Here is an 18,782-nt window from a genome sequence, read left to right as displayed (position 1 = left end):
TTCCTTAAAACATGCGGTTTCAACTTGAAATCAGGCCACATTCTAAGTATTATCAGTCTTTCCATGCAACCTTTTATTTATTTATAACACCTCAACTCATCAATGAGTTTTCAGAAACACCAGCAGGGGGCACAACAGACCAATTAGTACAACTTATAGTTGTAAATTGGCCTGGACTGATAGAATTAACACAAACTATGATTTTAAGGACATAATTATCTACAAAAAAGTTGAATATGAAATATTAATAAAACAATTGTAGTAGTGAAATTACAGATGGGATCCTGAAGAAACACACCACATCATGAATGTGAGCTGCAGCAACATTTAATGGACATTCTCTGGGATTTAACAGCATGATCTCCCTGTAAGCCCCTGAGGTCGGGACAGTAGTTTTCCTTTCAAATGATAATCTCTCAAGTGGGTGGAAATTAAAACATGTCCGGAGCTGCCTGCAGTAGGTTGGATTAAAAAGGAATTGAAACGCACGCTCGTCGTTAACCTGGAGGGGAGTTTGTCGAAAGACTGAACTGGCTACTCAACAAGAGAAAAACTTAGAGACGAAAAACAACTTCATAGACACACAAAACATACATATATATATATATATATATATATATATACACACACACACATAACAGCAACAAAACACACAACTACTAAGACACAGGGTTCCATTATTTTATTTGTCCACAGAAACTGATGAAATATAATTGAAACCAAAAGGTTAACTTTGGGATGTAGTTTTATTCACTTTCCTGCAATTTAGTTACAACAGTAAATTGATCCTGCTTGAGAGTGGTACTCTTGACAAAGTAGCAAATATAATAAAATAAATAAACAGTTGAATGTAAAAGTACTAGGTCCAGTGTTCAAAGACTTAAAGTAAAAGTAAGATTTGGTGGTAAACTAAATGAAACATAATTGCATGTTCTGTTGTTAAATGTTATTCCGAAAGAAACCAACTAACCAACTCAACATCTCTCAGGTTAAAGATCTCTTCCAACAATTCCCTCTCAAAGTAAAGTAAAGTAATCATTTTAAAACAGGAATCGTTTCCCCCCTGAAGCTTTTCACATCAAGCCACCACCACCCCCACACAGAGATTCACATGGTGGTGACAAGCAGCACAAAAGAAGAAGGCAGTTAGACCTATTTTTCTAGTGTATTGGAGGAGGGGGGGACACCTATTGTTGTCTGTCTGCGGGTGGCCTTACAGTTGTAAAGCTGCTGAAGCTTTGCCTAATGGAGATGTTTGAATGAAAGACTCTATGAAGCATCTCTAAGCACTTGCTGTGATAGATAAGGCCTCCGCCGAGGGCCCAGTTACACTTTTAAACAACATTAAAGTGCAGGCCTTAAAGGGAGCCATTGTTCTATAAGATATTATCAATTTGTGGAGCTCATTGTCTGTGTGAGTTTTTGTCATCATTCATATAAAATTGTATTCAGCAAAAATATTCATTAATTCATGTTGAAATGTGTGAAACTTGGTAGATGCATAGGCCAAAGATTTATACTTTAAACTTGCCTTAATGGGAGAGGAGTCAGACTTGGATTTTAAAACAGAAAATGTCCTACATGTATTGTAAAGACAGCTGCTTAACAAAGACAAACATGGACGTTGACTCCTGAATTTACAAGAAGGGACTAGAATTCATGAAGCAATCTGCAACAGAGACACAATGTCAGGAGACAAGAATGTTGTCAACTCCATTGAATGTCAATAAAGTCCCAAAAAAAGAATCCTTCCAACTATATGGAAAGCCTGAAAGAGACAGTGCATACATGCTGACGCCGGCAGGCCCTGAAAGGATCATCTGAAGGGCAAAAACACGTGAGGTCTCAGAAGAGTTCAGACGAGGGAAATGTAATTTTGCCCGAGGCCACAAGTTAGAATACAGCTGCAGCTATGAGCACCCTTTATGTGTTTCTGTATTTACACCTTAAGATGAACAACATGATCCCCTATTGTCCCTAAAACTCGCATGAACTTGTTGCAGTTCAGCCATTACTCTTCTGTGGGAGCTAAAACACTGGAGGGCTCCTGGAAGAGTCCCAGTTGTTGCAACATAAAATCAAGGGATTCACCTCAATGTATAATGCATAAAGGGGAGTCTAAAGAAGTTAATGTTTGTGGTGTCAGTTGAGCTAATCACAGGAAAAATAAATAAGCTTTATTGAAGCCTTTGGCCAAGTAGTAAGGCCTATTGCAACATGCTTTGTCATTATTAAAAGGGAGTTCTCTTTATCGGAAACAAGTCAAGACTGCATTTAATCAGTTAATGTTTAGAACAAAGTTATACAAATCAAAAAGTAATGATTGACTTGTTACACACAGCGAATGAAAGCAATAGAATTACATGGGCCTGGTTATCAGGATTTGACATGCAACTGAATAAGTAATTAACTTCCCGTCAGAGTTTTGACTTACGTTAAAACAGTACTGTAGGTACCTGGAGCAGACAGTTAGCTCGGCGTAGCATTAAGACTGGAGACAAGAGTAAGCTAGTCTGGCTCTGTCCAAAGGTTTAAAAATGTCACGAACATCTCTATGACTCTTTATTTAACTTGTTATCACTTGTTTGTTTAACCTGTACAATCACTGAAGTGTAAATACATCAAATTGTGGTGTAACTTGTTACCTGTCTCAGTACTTAGCCAAGCTAACCTGCTGTAGCTTTGTAGCATTGAAATGTGTACACATTCATTCATGTTAATGTGTATGTTGAACTATATTTATAATTTTGAGAAAGTTCTTTCAAGTTGTTGTCATTTCATTAAAAATATTTACAGGTACACGTTTAGTGTAGTTAGAAAATTCACTTCTATGTCTATGTTTATGTCAAAGTAACCTGATGGGATAAACCTGATGTCTTCATTTTAAAGAGCAACTTTTCAGTTTGTTTAAATATGGATTTTTGAAAAACCAAAATGGGTTTAGTCTTTAAAAGTTGTTAACTTTGACTTCCAGTAATATAGGGAAGTAGCAGGGAAGTCAAACCACATGCTTTTTTGCAGGTAAAATATTTGAATGCTATAAACTTAGTATATTTACATTTCAATGAAGTATAGTTGAAGTTAAGTCGTTTATAGTTTCCGCATACATTCATCATCTTCCTCTTGGTTTATCTTTCACTAACAGAAATACAAAAGACAGCAGAAGACCATGTGAATTTTGCATCGATTGCAACTTTTATTTTTTTGCAAATACACTATAAATGTTTACAAAAGCACTTTAGAAACATCTGTGCAATGTAAATTATCAAAACTAAAAATGGATATACTTTAAATTCATTTTGCACCTCACATGACAAGGAATGTCCTATTCAGCAGCAAAACAAATGAGTATATCTCAGGAGGAAACATCTGTTAGTGACTTCAGAACATGGGGAGGTGCGGTTGTTATACCAAAGAGTAAATTATGGAAAATGATAATAACAAAAGCATGGTATGGCACTAGTGCTCATCCCTGAAGGAGGGCTTCATTCATCTAGTTAGGTTACACAGCTTCGCATTACTTTACGCAGTCATCAAGATAATCAGCCTTCCAGTAAAAAATCACTCCAGTTTGACAGAAATGGTGCACCGGGTCCACAAACACAAATTTACTCACACAGGTTCAAACACCCACATCTTAAACCATTCATGAACACTCTTACAGACATTTTACAGCTTCCAGTGTGAAATACTGGTCCATCTTTTTAGCTATTTCAGTGTGAAAAAATTGAAATGATCAAAAATGAAATGTTGGATATTACGAAAAAAATAAAAACACAACTTAATGCAACACAAACAAAAAATCACAAATTCAGGGGGAAAAACTAAAACAATATACATAAATATCATGTGGAGTTACAAAACAAATTATTTTACACAACTCTGTATTGCTTTATCTTACTTAATACTGAGATCTGCTCATAAAGAGCATTGATTACTTTTATTTGCTCTTTCACCAGGTGACAAAAAAACAATACCCATCAAACCAACTTGTGAAATTTCATTCTTTTTTTTTCCTTCTTCTTGCCTTGTAAAAAGACAACAAATACAGCACTGCTGCAAATATTTCACATAAGTGGTGGCACAATAAAAAAAAAAAATGAACAAGCTAGGCGGCTTTGTGGCACAACCGTTATCACAGAGGAGAGTAAACCTTGGGGCAGATCTATGTGTGTTATCTTTGGTCAAGCAAGGACGAGCCAATAGGCTTGAAAGATTGGACTCAAAGGTCGATGTAGTAGGAGTCAGACAGCGGAGGAGTGTTGGCTCAGGCGTATGTGTTTAAACAGACACGCAACTCTTGGGATTAAGGTCTTGTAGGTTCAAGTTTTTAAAAAGGTAGATAACGATGCACTGTGAGTTTGCACAAGGCGGCATTTGCTTGCATGTAGGTGGAATACAAAAGGCCTTTAGTGAATTGATTCAACCTTAAAAAAGGAATACTTTCGACCTCTCCACCAGTGTGATTATTATACCCAGACTTCTGACACCAATCTTAATCAATATTAGGCACCTCCAATGGACTGTTAAGTTTACTACTAATACTATAATAAAATGCCAACAATACATGTGATATGATCATCTGCTAATAAGAGGAATGAGTGTGTTAAGTGTGATAGCTTTACAAAAGTGTTGCTAGTGATAACTGTAACTGCTTATTCCAATAAATGGCAACAAGCTTTGGGCTTTGTATCTTGTGCTCAGGTGTCAAAAAGGTGTTGGTGACACAGAAAGCCTTTAAAGAAAACGCTTCTGCATATCAACCTGAAATAATACGAGCACGTTTTGTACACGTATGTACAAATACAAGTCCATAGGTTATGGCATTTTCTTTTTTTTCCTTTTTTTTTTTAGCAGCAATAACAAATACAATAGTATATCAAAAGAAGACACTTCATGTGGTGGAAAGCAAGTAACACAGAGGCATGGATGTGTATTTAACATCCGTCCTAACCAATACTTACAAAGACAAGAAATGAAATGTTTTGAACGTTTGGACCACCTTAATTGTAACGAAAAGGACAACAAAAAAAAACAGTAAAAGAAAACTTGAAATATTTTGAACGTATGGACCACTTTGCCTTGCAATAAACAGGACAAAAAACCACAATGAAAATACACAGGGCACAATTCCAGGCAAAGTGCAGGGAACTTTCCACGTTGACATTATTATGGCCTTAAATTCACTTCCCATTAGCAACTACTGCTGTTGGGTTTGACGTGACAAGACGAGTGTGGCAGACAGAAAAACGACACATGAAACATAAGACAAACAGTGATTCAAGTGCTGTGTGCTGCGTTTTGCCTGAATGCCTACAGCTCCTTGGCAAACTGAAAGACTGCACAGCGGCGAGTGGTGCCCAAGGCTCCCTCAAAACCCCCAATGATTCCACTTTTTATTGTTTAATAGTCATGGCCCTTGATAGTGTCTTTGACCGATCAGCTGTAAATATATATGTTTACAGGACGTAAAAACCTGGTAGTCTTGTGAGGACTGGTTTTAGCCATCCAAATTGTGCTTTCTCTAATAACAGTGTAGACGTGCAGGAGCGGGTCGACACCAGAGCAACGTAAGTGTCTTTCAGCACATCTAGAAGGACTGCCTGCTGGATTTTGGTCAGAGGTATCTAAACGTTTCCCCTTTTACATATGTACAACAAAAAGGTTTTCCAGCTTATTTGAACACTGTATGAACATTAAGAACACACTGAACCATTTTAAGGCAGAAAGCAGGTTCAAGTCTCCCTTGTAAGTTCTGTGGGTGGTTTTTCTCCTTTTTAGAGTTGAATAGATGAAGCCTAAAAGAAAGGCGCCATTTTATGAAGCTACTGGCAGAAACCCTAATAAATTCACAGCTGTCTAGTCATCAACTTGATGCTGAATATTTCTAACTAGTGTTCTGGAGGAGGGGGGGATGGAAATCACAAGTATTCCAGGTGTTACTACACTGTGCCTGAACCCAAAAAATAGTTGCCCAGGACAGTGTAAGATAAAAAGGTGCAAACACACTTTTACTAACTGATACTGGAAGTGCGCTGTGTATGCGTGTGGTTGCACCAATTCATCTTAGGACAAAAAAGCAAAAATGCTATAAATGGTTTGGCTCAGTGTTTTTTTTTCTTTACAAAAAGGATATGCTTAGCAAAACCATTTTATTTTCTGTTCGCAGGAGCTCAGAGTTTGGTCTTAGGTTTCCTATTACGGGTTCTTTCCTTTTAATCTTTCGGCTTGAAGTTTTCTCCTCTGACGTAGAGGAAAAGAGCGAGAATGCGACGGTCACAACAGCAATTGCTGTTCAGGTGAACAGTATTCCTCTCTCTGAGCAGTATCAGTAGGCAGTCCGTGTGCGTCAGCGTCACCTATGCTACTATGTTCCCTCAGAAGTCATGGAAAAAAAGGCTTGTCCTGGCCCAGCCTCTTGCCTAAAGTCCCATCATCTTTAAAGACCGACCAGGACGGAAACGAGGAATGAGAGAGTGGGAGATTTTTAAGTTGCAGTACAGCAGGCAGCGTGGGCCATGCTCAGCAGGTAGAGAAGAGGAGGACAGAGTCAGAGGGCTCAGTTTGAGGAGCAATGTCTTTGTTGTCTAACATTTACTGGGGCTTGTGTCCCACTCTATTTATTTTCCTCCCCAACGCCCCCGCCCCCCCCTCCCAAAAATAAGAGTAAATGAGCCTGCTGTTTATGCAAACCCCCGACCCGTGGTAATGTAACACCCCTTTGCTGCTCCCTCAGCCCCCTTCATGGGCTCCACACTTGGGGAGGTGATCTTTGATCAACACTTCTGGGCCTCCACTGGAGACATGGCAATGTAGGAGCCATTCCTCATTGGCTGGCTTGCGGGCGTTTCTGACGGCTCATCGGGTTTGTCGCTGACCTGAGTGTAGGCCGTGTCATCTTTCACCGTCTGTACGGGAGGACAGAAGGCGTGAGTACAAGCTATCGAAGTGGCACGATGTCCAAATATTATTTTTGGTTCAACACAGACAACAAAATGTGAAGAAATGCTTTTGAGTGAAATGTTCAAAGTAAACCACAACAATCTAAGTATTCACAATCACCACTGACAACTTCAACTTTAACTAAAAGTCAAAATACACTGAGGCGGTAACTCAACAGACAAGGAGTATCAAGTCCCAAATTAATTAAAAATTATAATAACCAGAGATGATGGATAACAAATTAAGAAGGAGAATAGCAAACAAGGCAAAAATGAAGACTTACAGCAAAAGAATGAAAAGCTTCAGTAAAATCAATACGTTTTACTTCATTCTAAAACAGAAAAGGGGAAAAGGGGGGGGGGGGGTTACAGAAAATTTAAATTAGAACATGGTTAATACAACACTTCTTCACAGTGCAATTAAGCATGTTTTTAACATTTTCTCTTTCTTCTCTAAACTACTGACTAAACTGTTGTGCATGCTAAACAAATAGTCTGGGTAGATATTACGCTTTTAATGAAAAAGAGATGAGAAGATTGATACCGCTTACGTCTTTATGCTAACTACAATGCTACAGCTGGTTAGCTTAGCCCGAGCTTCGATCATTTTCTGCTATTTTCATGATTTTATAACAGTACCTTGTTCTTTCTCTTTATAATCTCATTATTCCTTGACATTTTGGCAATATTGTCCTTGTAACATTAATAGCAATAAACTATATTTGATTCAAAAAACTGGAAACAGAGGACAAGTCTAGCAGGACTTTGCCCGAAAGTATTAAAATCCATATACATACACCTCTTAAGCTTACTAATTAACAAGGTGCATCTTGTTTGTTAAAAAGCCCAAATACCAACGATTTAAAGCAACATCATTTAAGGATAAAGCCAAAGCGGCTCCTGGAGAATATGTATCATACAGACATAACCAACATCAATCTTCCCAACTACCTAGCATTAACAAAAGTGAATATTTTCCAGAATATCAAACTGCTCCCTTTTGCAAACAACTCTCTGGACAGTGAATAACCTCAATTACAGTTGTCTAAGGGCAGTGACAGTCAGGGTTCAAATCAATAATCCTGCACTACCGGAGATAAGAGAGCTGAACATGTGCTGGACATTATTCTCAGTACGGCTTTAACAGTTCAATGCACTTTGCTACTCGATACTGCAAAGCTAGCTCATAGCTAAACTGAACTAGGATACTGAATACAAAGATACAACGACTGTTAGAAAACAAGGAAAAAAACAAACATTTAATCCAGAATTGTGGGAAAAACTGTTCATGCTGACTTTGCTGCACAGGAATCATGCAATTTGTTAGTTAACATGCTTTGGGGTTAAAACCTGCAGCAGCTCAGTGAGGAAACCGTTACCCATGCAAAAACTGTTTACTGTGAGATATTACCATGGTCTATTATCATTTACACTGTGAGCTAATGTCAGTGGGTAGCACAAGCTTTTCGCTATCTGTGGATTAACTCTACATGTTACTCCACAGAAGCACAGTGGGAGAAGAAGCTCGTACCTTCTTCTGGCGGTTTCGACAGAACAAGACGATGAGCACCAGCAGCAAGATGATGCCCATGCCCACGATGAGCAAAGGGAAGTTTGACACCAGGGTCACAATCAGGAGGAGTGTCCTCATCTGGGATGCAGAGTCATCATCAATGGTTGCCGTCTAGAATTGAGAGACATGAGGTTTATTGACTTATGATTCACAAATGAAGAGGACAGGATTCGTCTCAGACATTTGAATGAAAATCCTCACCTCATTGACGAACATGATGGGGAAAATGGTCTCATTGAGGAACCTCGTTTTACTGAAAGTGAAGAATAGAGACAGATGTCAGGGAGGACATTTGGCTCAAAATGTGACCGTAATGAGGACACAAGTGTGGCAACAGTGAACAGGGTCAGAGTTGGAAAAAGTTTGACTCACGGGAAGCCTTGGACTCTTTTCAGGATGATATTAAGCTGGGCTCTCTTGCAGGCACGGATGGGAACCCCTGAGGTCTATAACCAAAAGATAAAAAGCGTTATTGTTGGAACTTTTTTTACATTTGCATTCTAAAATCACATTCTTAGTTATTGCTGGACTTTTAAATGCAAGTTTTTTTGTGTTGGTTTGTTCTTAGTGTAAATCTATCCTATGTCCTAAGATATGAGTTTAGCACTGGTGATGTTGAAATATATACACACACATAAATACATTTTAAAAAAGGTAACTTGCTGGCCAAAAAGACCCTAATAAAAAGCAGAGCTAATTCTATGGTGACTCAAAACGACTATTGTAATTTAGATATAGTCAGGTAATAACCAACAAAGCCAGCCTCAACACAGCTTGCTCCACAGGACTGTAATCCGTAGGAATAGTAAATATAAGTCATACCGGTTGCAGGTCGAGATATGTCTCGTGCTCCTCCTTGTTGGGGTTGAGCCCTTCAACAGCATTGATGTACTTTGGGTCAGCTTGATAAAAGTGTGGGAAAGATACCACGATTGGAGCACCTTGAATGAAACAAGAGGGACAAACATGAGTGATGAACAACTCTAAAACCACAAGGGCAGAACAAAGGATTAAAGAAACAAGAGATAAGATAAAAGATGGTATTTTGTATAACGTAAGTGCAATGATAATTAGAGAATGTGTATAGTCCGAAGGAAAGATAAGCTGGAAAAGTAAACACAATAGTGTGTTTCAGCACTAAAAAAAAGCCCCTTAATTTAACATGTTCAAATTTTATGTATAATTAAACTATTTAATTTGACTTTCTTTTAAGTTACATTACCAAATAAAAAGGTCTTAATACTGTTTGTAAGCCTTGCCTAAATTGAAAGGAATAACGTTACTGGTTGAGAAATGCTGAAACCTATATTTATTTATGTATGAATGTGTGGTTTAAAATAACTAAAGTATATATTGCTGCTGAATCTTAAACGTACTTTTATTTTTTACTTAAGTATATAAAAACAGACGTAGGTTTTTATTTTGTATTAAACTACTACAGAGGAGGTCCACAAATGAATCAGGTATTCAAATTGTGTGCTGTTGAAGTACAGTCTTTGATAGATGACATAGAAAAGACACATAATGATTTTAACCACAGAGGCAGTTTCAGAATGACACCAGTGCACATGACATGATGACAGGGCTCGGTGGTGATTGGCTCTCTGAGAAGCATCACAACAATCCCTCCAATCACATGCCTCTGCCTCGTATGAAAATGAGAAGCTGATAATATAGCCAATCAGGTTCAAGCACATACATCAATGCATATAGTTAAGCTTTTCTCCCGCTGGGATTGTATATGTTCGAACAAAATTACAGAAAAAATAAGCATCTTAAAGAAAGTGCTTGTTAAATAAACACACAACACAGTTTTGTGTCTACGGTAGTATATCTGTAGTCACACTGTCCTTGTGTGTCAAGCCTAATCAGAGCAATCCCAATCAACTCAATGACCATTATAAATACCTCAATAGCCTCCACACATAGACAGTATAGTTAATCATTGAACCGTGTATTGAGTGAAAATCAGGCATGCTCAAACACTGGGAATGTCAGATACCAGGCAGGGGACACGGCTGCTGACTGAAAGGACATTTTTGGGGGTAGAATTAGGAGGGGGGAAAGGGGTAAATGGGTCAGACTCTCTGGCAACTGAGAGGGGTGTGAGAGGGGGGCAAGTCCCTTACCTTCTCGACAAACGCTGACTTTAAGCACCCCGGTGCCGAGACAGTCCCCAGCAGGCACACAGAAGCCTGCGTTGCTGGGGTTGTCCTTGGGGTTCATGAGAACATCGCTAGGGGGTGCAAAACGGTACGCCTGGATGCCTTTCACCTCAACGTCTTTCACGTAGGCTAGATGGATAGACCTGAGAAAGAAAATAATTGTCATGAAGGCTAGTGGAAGATTGGCTCAAGATTAAAAATCAAGCACTTTCAACCTAAACTAAAGATTTCCAGGATTTCCGTGACTTCATCTTCCCATTGATATGCCTTTACCAAAGAAAAGGTTTTCAGAATGTAACCAAAGTGTATTGTGGCTTTTTACCAAATGTTAATATTAACTTAAAATGTATATTTTCAACACGGTCATTAAGTACTGAGATAGCTCCGGTCAGCTGTGTCATGGGTGAGACCCGGGGAGACAAACTATAGGATTTATTCATTTTAGAAATGTAACCGACTTTGGGTTTAAACGAGTGACTTGATAGATAAAACACATTATGAAATATTTACAGTTAATAATATTCCCAACCCTTTAAACATAGCAGTTAAAATTAAGCTTTTTCCTAACATCCAAGACTAACTTGGAGAATAGCTGTAATCTGAACCACTAATAACTTCCTGTTTAACCATTCCTTGAAGCCTTCCCATGTGTGTATTGAGTTCATCAACTCCCTTATCAGCAGTCGTAGAAACTACTACTCATGTCCTTATCAGCGTCTGTAAGCATATTTTACATGACTCAAGTGCAATTTCCTGACTTAACAGAGTTCGTGTACTAGCTACGCCCGGAGTGCTTTGACCATAAACAAATATATAACCACGTGCATACCTGCAGAGATCAGCAGCAAAGATGTAGAGCAGCTCGTTCCTGTTTATCAGAGGGTGGAACACCGCGCCGTCCGTGCCATTGATCATGTTGCTCTGATTGGAAGACCACCATGACATCTCCCTATAAATTCAGAAAATTACTTAAGTACAATGAGGTATTTTGACATGACGATGTTAATCTCAGGCAATTTCATAATTCCACTCTGCTACAATTCAGATAAAACACTATACTTGCTGATTATTAATCATTTGTTTTGAGTTTGTCAAATAGGGAAACATATACATTACGATTTCACACAGTCAACACCCAAACAGGTTAAGGTCATAACAAAGTAAACGCTCACATTTACATATTTAGAACTTTGTTAGTTATTCTTTAACACCAAATTAATCATCTCACTTTATCTCAAATTGTGTTTCCCCCTTTAGAACATTATATTTATGACCGAGGCCACCATTCTGCACATCGAGTACAGTGACTTATTTTTTAAGTGCTGACATCATAAACGTTTGTTTTGTTCTACTTAAGCATTTTTAATTTGGTTTTAAATGTTAAACCATTGGATACAAAGTCACTTGGATATCCAAACATTCATTTTGCAATAATGTTCAACACAGAGCCAGTGGAGCAAAGCAGGCCCCCTCTGGACTTTCTAATATAGGTTGTGTAACTACTGGAGGTGAATGTGAATATCATGACTGGGAGGAAGTGGAAGTCATGCGCAGACAACACAGAGTATTGACTATCATAAAGAAAAAGCAGGAAAAAGGAAAAATTCCGCATGACATGCCATTACCTGAGGCCGTTCCACGTGTCGATCTTGCCGTAATCCAAGTAGTTCTGCTCGCCGGTGTGGAACACAAATTCTCCTTCATGGGTGCCATTTTTCTGCAGAAAACAGGACGAAGTTCAGAGAAAGCTGATGGGGAACAGTGAAGAGTCTGAAACAGCGTCAATGTCTGTTATAGGACAAAGGACGGAGGGAATTGTGAAAGAAGTACGGCTTTGTATTTTTCATCATAGCATACCCGCCTAGACTTGACTAAAACTATACATTTGTGGGTGTTTTTAAATCATCTCGCTGATCTCTGAAAAAATGTATACTGTAAATTAAGTTGACTAATCTTCCACTTTTTGCCTGCAATAGCTGATTAATCATTTTGCCTATAAAATAGGGAAAATGCAAATTTTCTACAATTACATGTCTTTAAAATTGCTTGGTGGTCCGACCAATAGTCAAGGTACCATTTTTTGTTGACATTTCATGTAAAATCTGGGGGGAAAAGTATTCATCTTTTACATTTAAAAAATGAAGGCAATTTATACAATTGTGAAACTTTTTGTTTTCTGCTGATCAACTAATTAATCAAGAAGTTCTATTTATAAAAATGCTTCACTCAGGGTCACAAGGCTACTGTCATCACTGCCTGTGGGAAGTTGCAGACGTTGCTCTATAAACAGGAAGTACAAGCATCTTCAATCAGCATGTGGCCAATCTCACTTCTTGGTACGTGACGTTGCCACAGTCACGCCTCATCTCTTAGTCATCCCTAACAACCATCAAGCAATATGATTTCTTATGTTTTTGCCCTAAAATAAGATCTAGCTTGCCTCTAAAAATATATTCATGGAAGGGAGTGAAACATACCTTCCACATCAGCCCAAAATACTCGTCTACTTCGGGCTTCAAGGAGTGGACCTTTGAGAGGAGAGGGTCCTTGAAGCCCCACAGAACCTCATGGACAGTGCGGGTCATGAACAACTCGACGCCCAAGCTTCCGACGTACATGGAAACAAAAGTTCGCAGGATGAAAGAGTAGGAATTCAGCTCGTTCATGATGGCCTGAGGAAGAGAAAACAGCAGAAAAATTGGTCCCGTTTCTGTTTGCAAATTGTATTTTTTTGGCAGAAAATGTTGTAGAATGAATGCTGCATTTAAGTTAAAAACGTGAAGTCAAAATGTCATAATAAATCTAAGAGGAAAATGGCTGGCAAAGTGTTTAAGGAACAATCTGAGAAAACAAAAACATACATGCCAATGAAAAGACGCCAACAAAAACTCCATGATTACATGATTAGTAGCTGCTGCTGCTGCTGCTGCTGGTCCTAATAACACACATTATCCTGTCCAGACACAATGTCTTACCACAAACGGGATGTTGACAGTCCTGATAATGTCGACCTCAGGGTCACCAGCTGACTTCTCAGGAACAAACACAAAGGTTTTGGGATTCAGGGCATAGAGCTTGGTCCCGTTTTCGAGGAAAGTTATGTTCTCCCGTGGCCTGTACTCCCTGGTGTGGAAATGTCTGTTAGCCCAGATGTCTTTTGTTTTGATGTCACAGATTGGAAACAGAATGCAAGTTATCTTTCCTTAAACAGGGATTTTATTACAAACATGGAACCAGTTTCCATCGATATTTATTACAGACATCCCCAGCTTCATTTCAAAGGTACCTGTAAGTGTAGGGTCCGATCTGTTTTAAAGATGCCTTCCCGCCTGCCATGAACACCTCAGGATTGGTGACATTGAAGAAGTAATACTCCATGTAAACGGGTGGAGGGGGATCCTTCCATGACTCAAACATTTGACTCTTCTCTGTCAAAGTTATTTCCTGTAAACAATAAAAAGAAACATACACATTTAGAGTGAGACTCAACAAAGCAAGTGTTGAGAAAAAGATCGGTTTTGAAAGCTTTGGCACTAACTTTGTACATTTTGGGGGAACAACAATGTTTTATTTACAATTGGACACTTTCAAAGCTCTTCACTGTCCTGAATGAGTGCCATCGGAGAGCACACATGGCACTTTTCAGCAAAGAACTGGTGCTGGGCCAAAAAAAACCAGAGGGAAGTGGAGAAAAGTCCTTCATAGTTGCAAAAAAAAAAAAAACCTTAGGACAGGCAGAAATGTCTCTCTGACCTAAGCAAACCTGGGCATTAATCTGACTGTGGGCTAAGTCAGCCATCACAACAGCAAACATGGCAACTCTAAGCCATCACACAAAAGGGTGGATGTCAGGTGAGGTTTAGTTTTTTTAGCAAATCAAAGCCACCACAGCAAGCAGAAGATGGCGAGTGATCTCACAGATGTTTTGGGTGTGATCATGTAGGACAATTCTGAAGTTGGAGTCACCAGTAAGTAACCTTGTATGATATAATCTGACCCTAATCGTAACTCTAACCCACAAGAGTAACATAAACCGTTAACTACAACATTCAGCTGTGAGAAAAAAAACCCGATCATAGTTCAGAAAAAAAAGCTTCAAGTACGGTAATTTAAGGCGTTTGACACAAAGCATGCTTTTTCAATTATTTTCTCCAGTTATATTTTTAAACTTGAGAAAGGATAAATTACCCACTTCCTTTGTGTCTATTTCATGGTAAGTTCCTGAAAACCTTCTGCTACTGGGTATAGCAAGGTGCACACTCTAGACGCTATGCAGTGTTTTTTTTTTTTGTAAATCAGTAGTTGCCGTTGAAAAGATATAGTTTAAGGTGTGGCTGGCACTTCCTGTTTGGCTTTCAACTTCGGCACTTAAAATGCGCTGTGCTCTATAGTATTGTTTGCAATGTGTTGTTGCAACATCTTCTTTCCTAAAACAAAAAAAACAACCTGGTGGGTTCAACCAAAATATCAACTTTGATAAAGTGAATACCCTTACTAAATATGTTCTTTAAAAGTCTCCAACAATACTGAAAAAATACTCATCTTGATGTTCAAGAGGTATTAAAAGTGATATACAATGATAAAAAAAGAAAAGCAACAAAGCATCAAATTGAAGAAGATAATGAATTGATCACTTCACTATTGCAGCACTGGAGGCGTTGCTTTTCGGTCTCTTAAGTGTTCTTTTTGTTATTGTTGCCGTTTTCTTATTCCTAATAATGAACACTTACAGATGTTGCATTGCACAATTTCAGATTCTACCAAGGACACCATCTCAGTCACGTAAAAGCCCTAACTTATGAGCTAGAGCTGCGTCACAGTTGCGCAACTACTTCTGAAGAAATAGAACTTGAGGTATTTAAAATGTGAGATTCTCTTGAGTGTTCAGGATCATATCATATTCGTCATTTAAAATAGGAGCTGTAGTGAAATCAAGGAAGTGCAACAGAAGTGCATGATCATCATTACAACCCAAATAAGCCAAATAAGCAGAAATAACCAAATGTGTTCCCTTTCAAATCTAAAAATGCAAACTAACACTTTTGAAACAGGCTTCTGTCTCATCTGGCTTTCCCCTGCAGCACTCTGTGTGACTGTAGCTCACACGAATCCCTGTGTTTGTCCACCTTGAACAAAGGTCTTTCAAAAAGGCCTTCACCAGAGTCAGGCTATATAACCAACCATTTATCTCAAATCAAAATCCTTGATCCATCAAACAGAAAAACAAGTTAAGGACAAAGTGGCAAGGTTTTGTCGGTGTAATCAAACACAGTGTTATTTAGAAACTGGTGGAAAGGTAAAATAAATAAGAAGGACACATTAAACTAAACGAACCAACCCTTAGCCAAACAACTCCAGGCACAGCTTAGGTGTGGTGTGACAAGATCCTGCTTTGAACAGCACATGGAAAAACTAACACCCTTCTCATAGGTGCATGTTTTGAATATTCCACATCCAAGTGTTGCGTCATTGCCATATTTTGAGCTAAAACAAAATGCGTTTTTACTGGCATGACCTTGTTCTTAAACGCTTCAAAGCTCAAATCAGTCATACTACCTTGAAAGGTCTGCTCTCCTACACAGGGGTGAAAGGAGTGGCATAAGCAGGTGTTTTTCCTTTTTAAATTTTGGTGTATTAGCAGAGCAATTCAGGATAGGCCGAGCCTGGAACAACAACAAGGAACAACAAGGTTGCTGGTAGGCAGAAATCATGACCCGAGGCCGTGAAGTCTGTCAAATTCCTTGCATGGCTATAACACCGCCTTCCTCCGCACCCAGCTTAGACACACAGAGTCTGTATCCTGGAGGTTACTTGTCCCGAACAACTAGGCTACATCATTATCACAGAGAGGATTAGCGATGCTGTCATTTCATGTAATCACTGGCCACATTAGAACTATGTCCCCCGTTGATTAACTTTGACTAACTCTTTTAATTTGGGTCTCCCGGGTCTCTGCCGTGATTCAGAATCAGACACAAATGAGCCCCCGACCTATATTTAACCACAGGAGGGGGAAACTGTGTCAGGGAAGAAGTTGTTCTTGAGTCCCCAACTTGGACAAATAGTGCCTGGAGCTTTTCTGATCAGCTTTTTTCTACTTATTACGTTTGGGTGGGGGTTACGGAATGACACAGAGCATCCAACAATGAGATTTATGTTACTTAGAGGAATGTAAGGTATTTTGAAATGGTGGAGGGCATAGGGTGTCATCTGCCAACCCACCCCTACACGCCCTAAACTAAGGCAGCAGTCCCCAGAACTGTAAACATGACATTAAACAGCTCGGTCTGACCCCTATAACTCTGTAAATTAAGGACAAGCTGAGGTCGGAAAAAATGTTAAATCCTACTTTACCTACAACACGTCAACATGAATGGTAAATTGTTAGTTCACTTATGAATCCTAAGTGTTGGGTAAATTATGTACACAGCTTGTTTCGAGAAAGGAAAGAGATCACAAGATGGATTTGTGAGGCAGTAAAGACTAGCAATAGAGCAGTATTGCATTTTGCGAGTACAAAACATCAGAGACAAACACATTTAATTATTTTGTCCTTGAGTTAGCTTTTAAATCACCATGTATCTGTGTTTAAAGAAATAACACACATCATGCAAATGAAAGCTGATTTCTTTGGTTAATACAAGTTAAACAGAGATGGATGCCTGCCTCTAAATACATCATGTGTTACTTGCCACAGATCCACCAGTGGAAGTGAGGGACTGTCCACTTACCCAGGCTCCCTTCCCCCAACCCAGAGCCGGCCCACCTCCCCCTACCACCTTCTCCCTGCTTGCTGAGATTTCTACTACTACTGCTTACTACTACTACCGGTAAAACCCCACAGTTAAGTCAACCATCATGCAGAAATGTGTCACCCAGCCATGCGAGAAACACTCGGCAGGTTATCTGAAAGCTCCTATATCAGCCAGCCGAGAAAATGTTCTCTAGACTCTCTTCCATTCAATAGTTGAATCCTTTGATGGGTTGTCAGATCATATGAAAACTGCAGATAATTACAATAATGTAAGAAGAGAATGTTTTAAAGATAATTGCCATAAATGGGGTGTTAGGTCATGATGAACTCATATCTGAGAGTCCCACCTTCTTAATTGTGGGAGTTGCAGGGGATTTCTACCTGAAGCGAAGCTTTTATTTATTGCAAGCTTGAACACAAACACTAAAGCTGCAAAACATGCTCCACATTACTCACATGGTGCTTGGCTTATATGGATGAAGAGAAAGCTTCAAGGTTCATCTCGCTGAGCTGCAGAATTCAGCAAAATATAATATACCACTAATTTAAACAGCTTAAATCAGAAAGATGTTAAACTGCATGATCTAGTGACACTAGGCTATGATCAGTGAGTGCGCAGTATTGCCCACTGCAGATGAAATTCTATAACATCCAGAATCCGTGTGACACAGGAGAGAAGTGAGAAAGGAGTGGAAAACATAGAGAACCATTGGCGATTTTTAAAACGATGAAAACTCACCTTTTTTAACCGGCTGTGTATCATTGTTTGGAAGACTTGAGCCACGACCAGGGCGATCCCCACTATCAGGAGGTGAGCGCACACGATACCGGTGGCGTAAATGGCACAGGATCTCCGAGTCATGATGCCGGGCGGATGTGTTGTCGTCTCAGAGTGAATATAAACTTCACTGAAGTCAATGAGAACTTCCCAAGAAAAGATATATAACAATTCGACCTAAAGATAGCGATGTGTAGGATGTGGGACCTCGGATCCGCCGTCTCCTCAGCAGCAGCTGGGGATTAAACTTCTCTCTTTACCGCCCGGCGGAGTGCTCTCCCGGTTCGGCTGTAGGTTAGAGAAATTGTCAAAAATCTTGGCACTTTTAATCAAAATCTGAGATAACACTTGATCCTAACGAGAGAGGGCGGTCTAAACTGCTCGGAGGCGGAGGTGAAATGAAACAGCAGCTCTCAGCACATCGTAGAAAAAGAGCGAGCTGTCCTCCTCCTCCCCTTCCTCTACATTAATGAGCCCAGTGAGGCGAACAGCGTCGCTTTGGAGAAGCTGCATGGGCGGTGTGTGCGTGTATGTGTGTGTGTGTGTGTGTGTGTGTAAAACACAGAGAAAT

The 18,782-nt window shown here is 39.3% G+C and overlaps 1 protein-coding gene across 2 annotated transcripts; it reads right to left on the bottom strand.

Moving 5' to 3' along the window:
• Positions 1-3,172: 3,172 nt before the first annotated feature.
• On the bottom strand, positions 3,173-18,665 carry scarb2a (scavenger receptor class B, member 2a). Of its 2 annotated transcripts, XM_063896720.1 has the most exons (13): positions 18,173-18,665; positions 13,966-14,123; positions 13,655-13,802; positions 13,157-13,351; positions 12,305-12,396; positions 11,509-11,628; positions 10,644-10,822; positions 9,337-9,455; positions 8,887-8,960; positions 8,716-8,767; positions 8,473-8,625; positions 7,226-7,273; positions 3,173-6,908 (listed from the first exon to the last, which is right to left on the bottom strand). In XM_063896720.1, the coding sequence occupies exons 1-13, from the start codon at positions 18,293-18,295 to the stop codon at positions 6,777-6,779; spliced, it is 1,593 nt and encodes a 530-aa protein (XP_063752790.1). In that variant the 5' UTR covers positions 18,296-18,665; the 3' UTR covers positions 3,173-6,776. The 2 variants fall into 2 exon arrangements, with proteins under 2 accessions (XP_063752790.1, XP_063752792.1); XM_063896722.1 differs by lacking the exon at positions 7,226-7,273.
• Between the last annotated feature and the right edge of the window lie 117 nt (positions 18,666-18,782).

Source organism: Eleginops maclovinus, chromosome 12 (assembly GCF_036324505.1).
Source record: "Eleginops maclovinus isolate JMC-PN-2008 ecotype Puerto Natales chromosome 12, JC_Emac_rtc_rv5, whole genome shotgun sequence".
Lineage (NCBI taxonomy): Eukaryota > Metazoa > Chordata > Actinopteri > Perciformes > Eleginopidae > Eleginops > Eleginops maclovinus.
The sequence above is the reverse complement of the archived record's forward strand: the minus strand, read 5'-3'. Positions and strand labels throughout refer to the sequence as shown.

Excerpts from the sequence above, each read along its gene's own strand:
- scarb2a (XM_063896720.1), bottom strand. The coding sequence starts at position 18,295 with ATGACTCGGAGATCCTGTGCCATTTACGCCACCGGTATCGTGTGCGCT. Across the intron at positions 8,626-8,715 it reads CCATCATGTTCGTCAATGAG|ACGGCAACCATTGATGATGA; the intron begins GTGAGGATTTTC and ends TCTCAATTCTAG. Across the intron at positions 7,274-8,472 it reads GTCGAAACCGCCAGAAGAAG|AATGAAGTAAAACGTATTGA; the intron begins GTACGAGCTTCT and ends TTTCTGTTTTAG.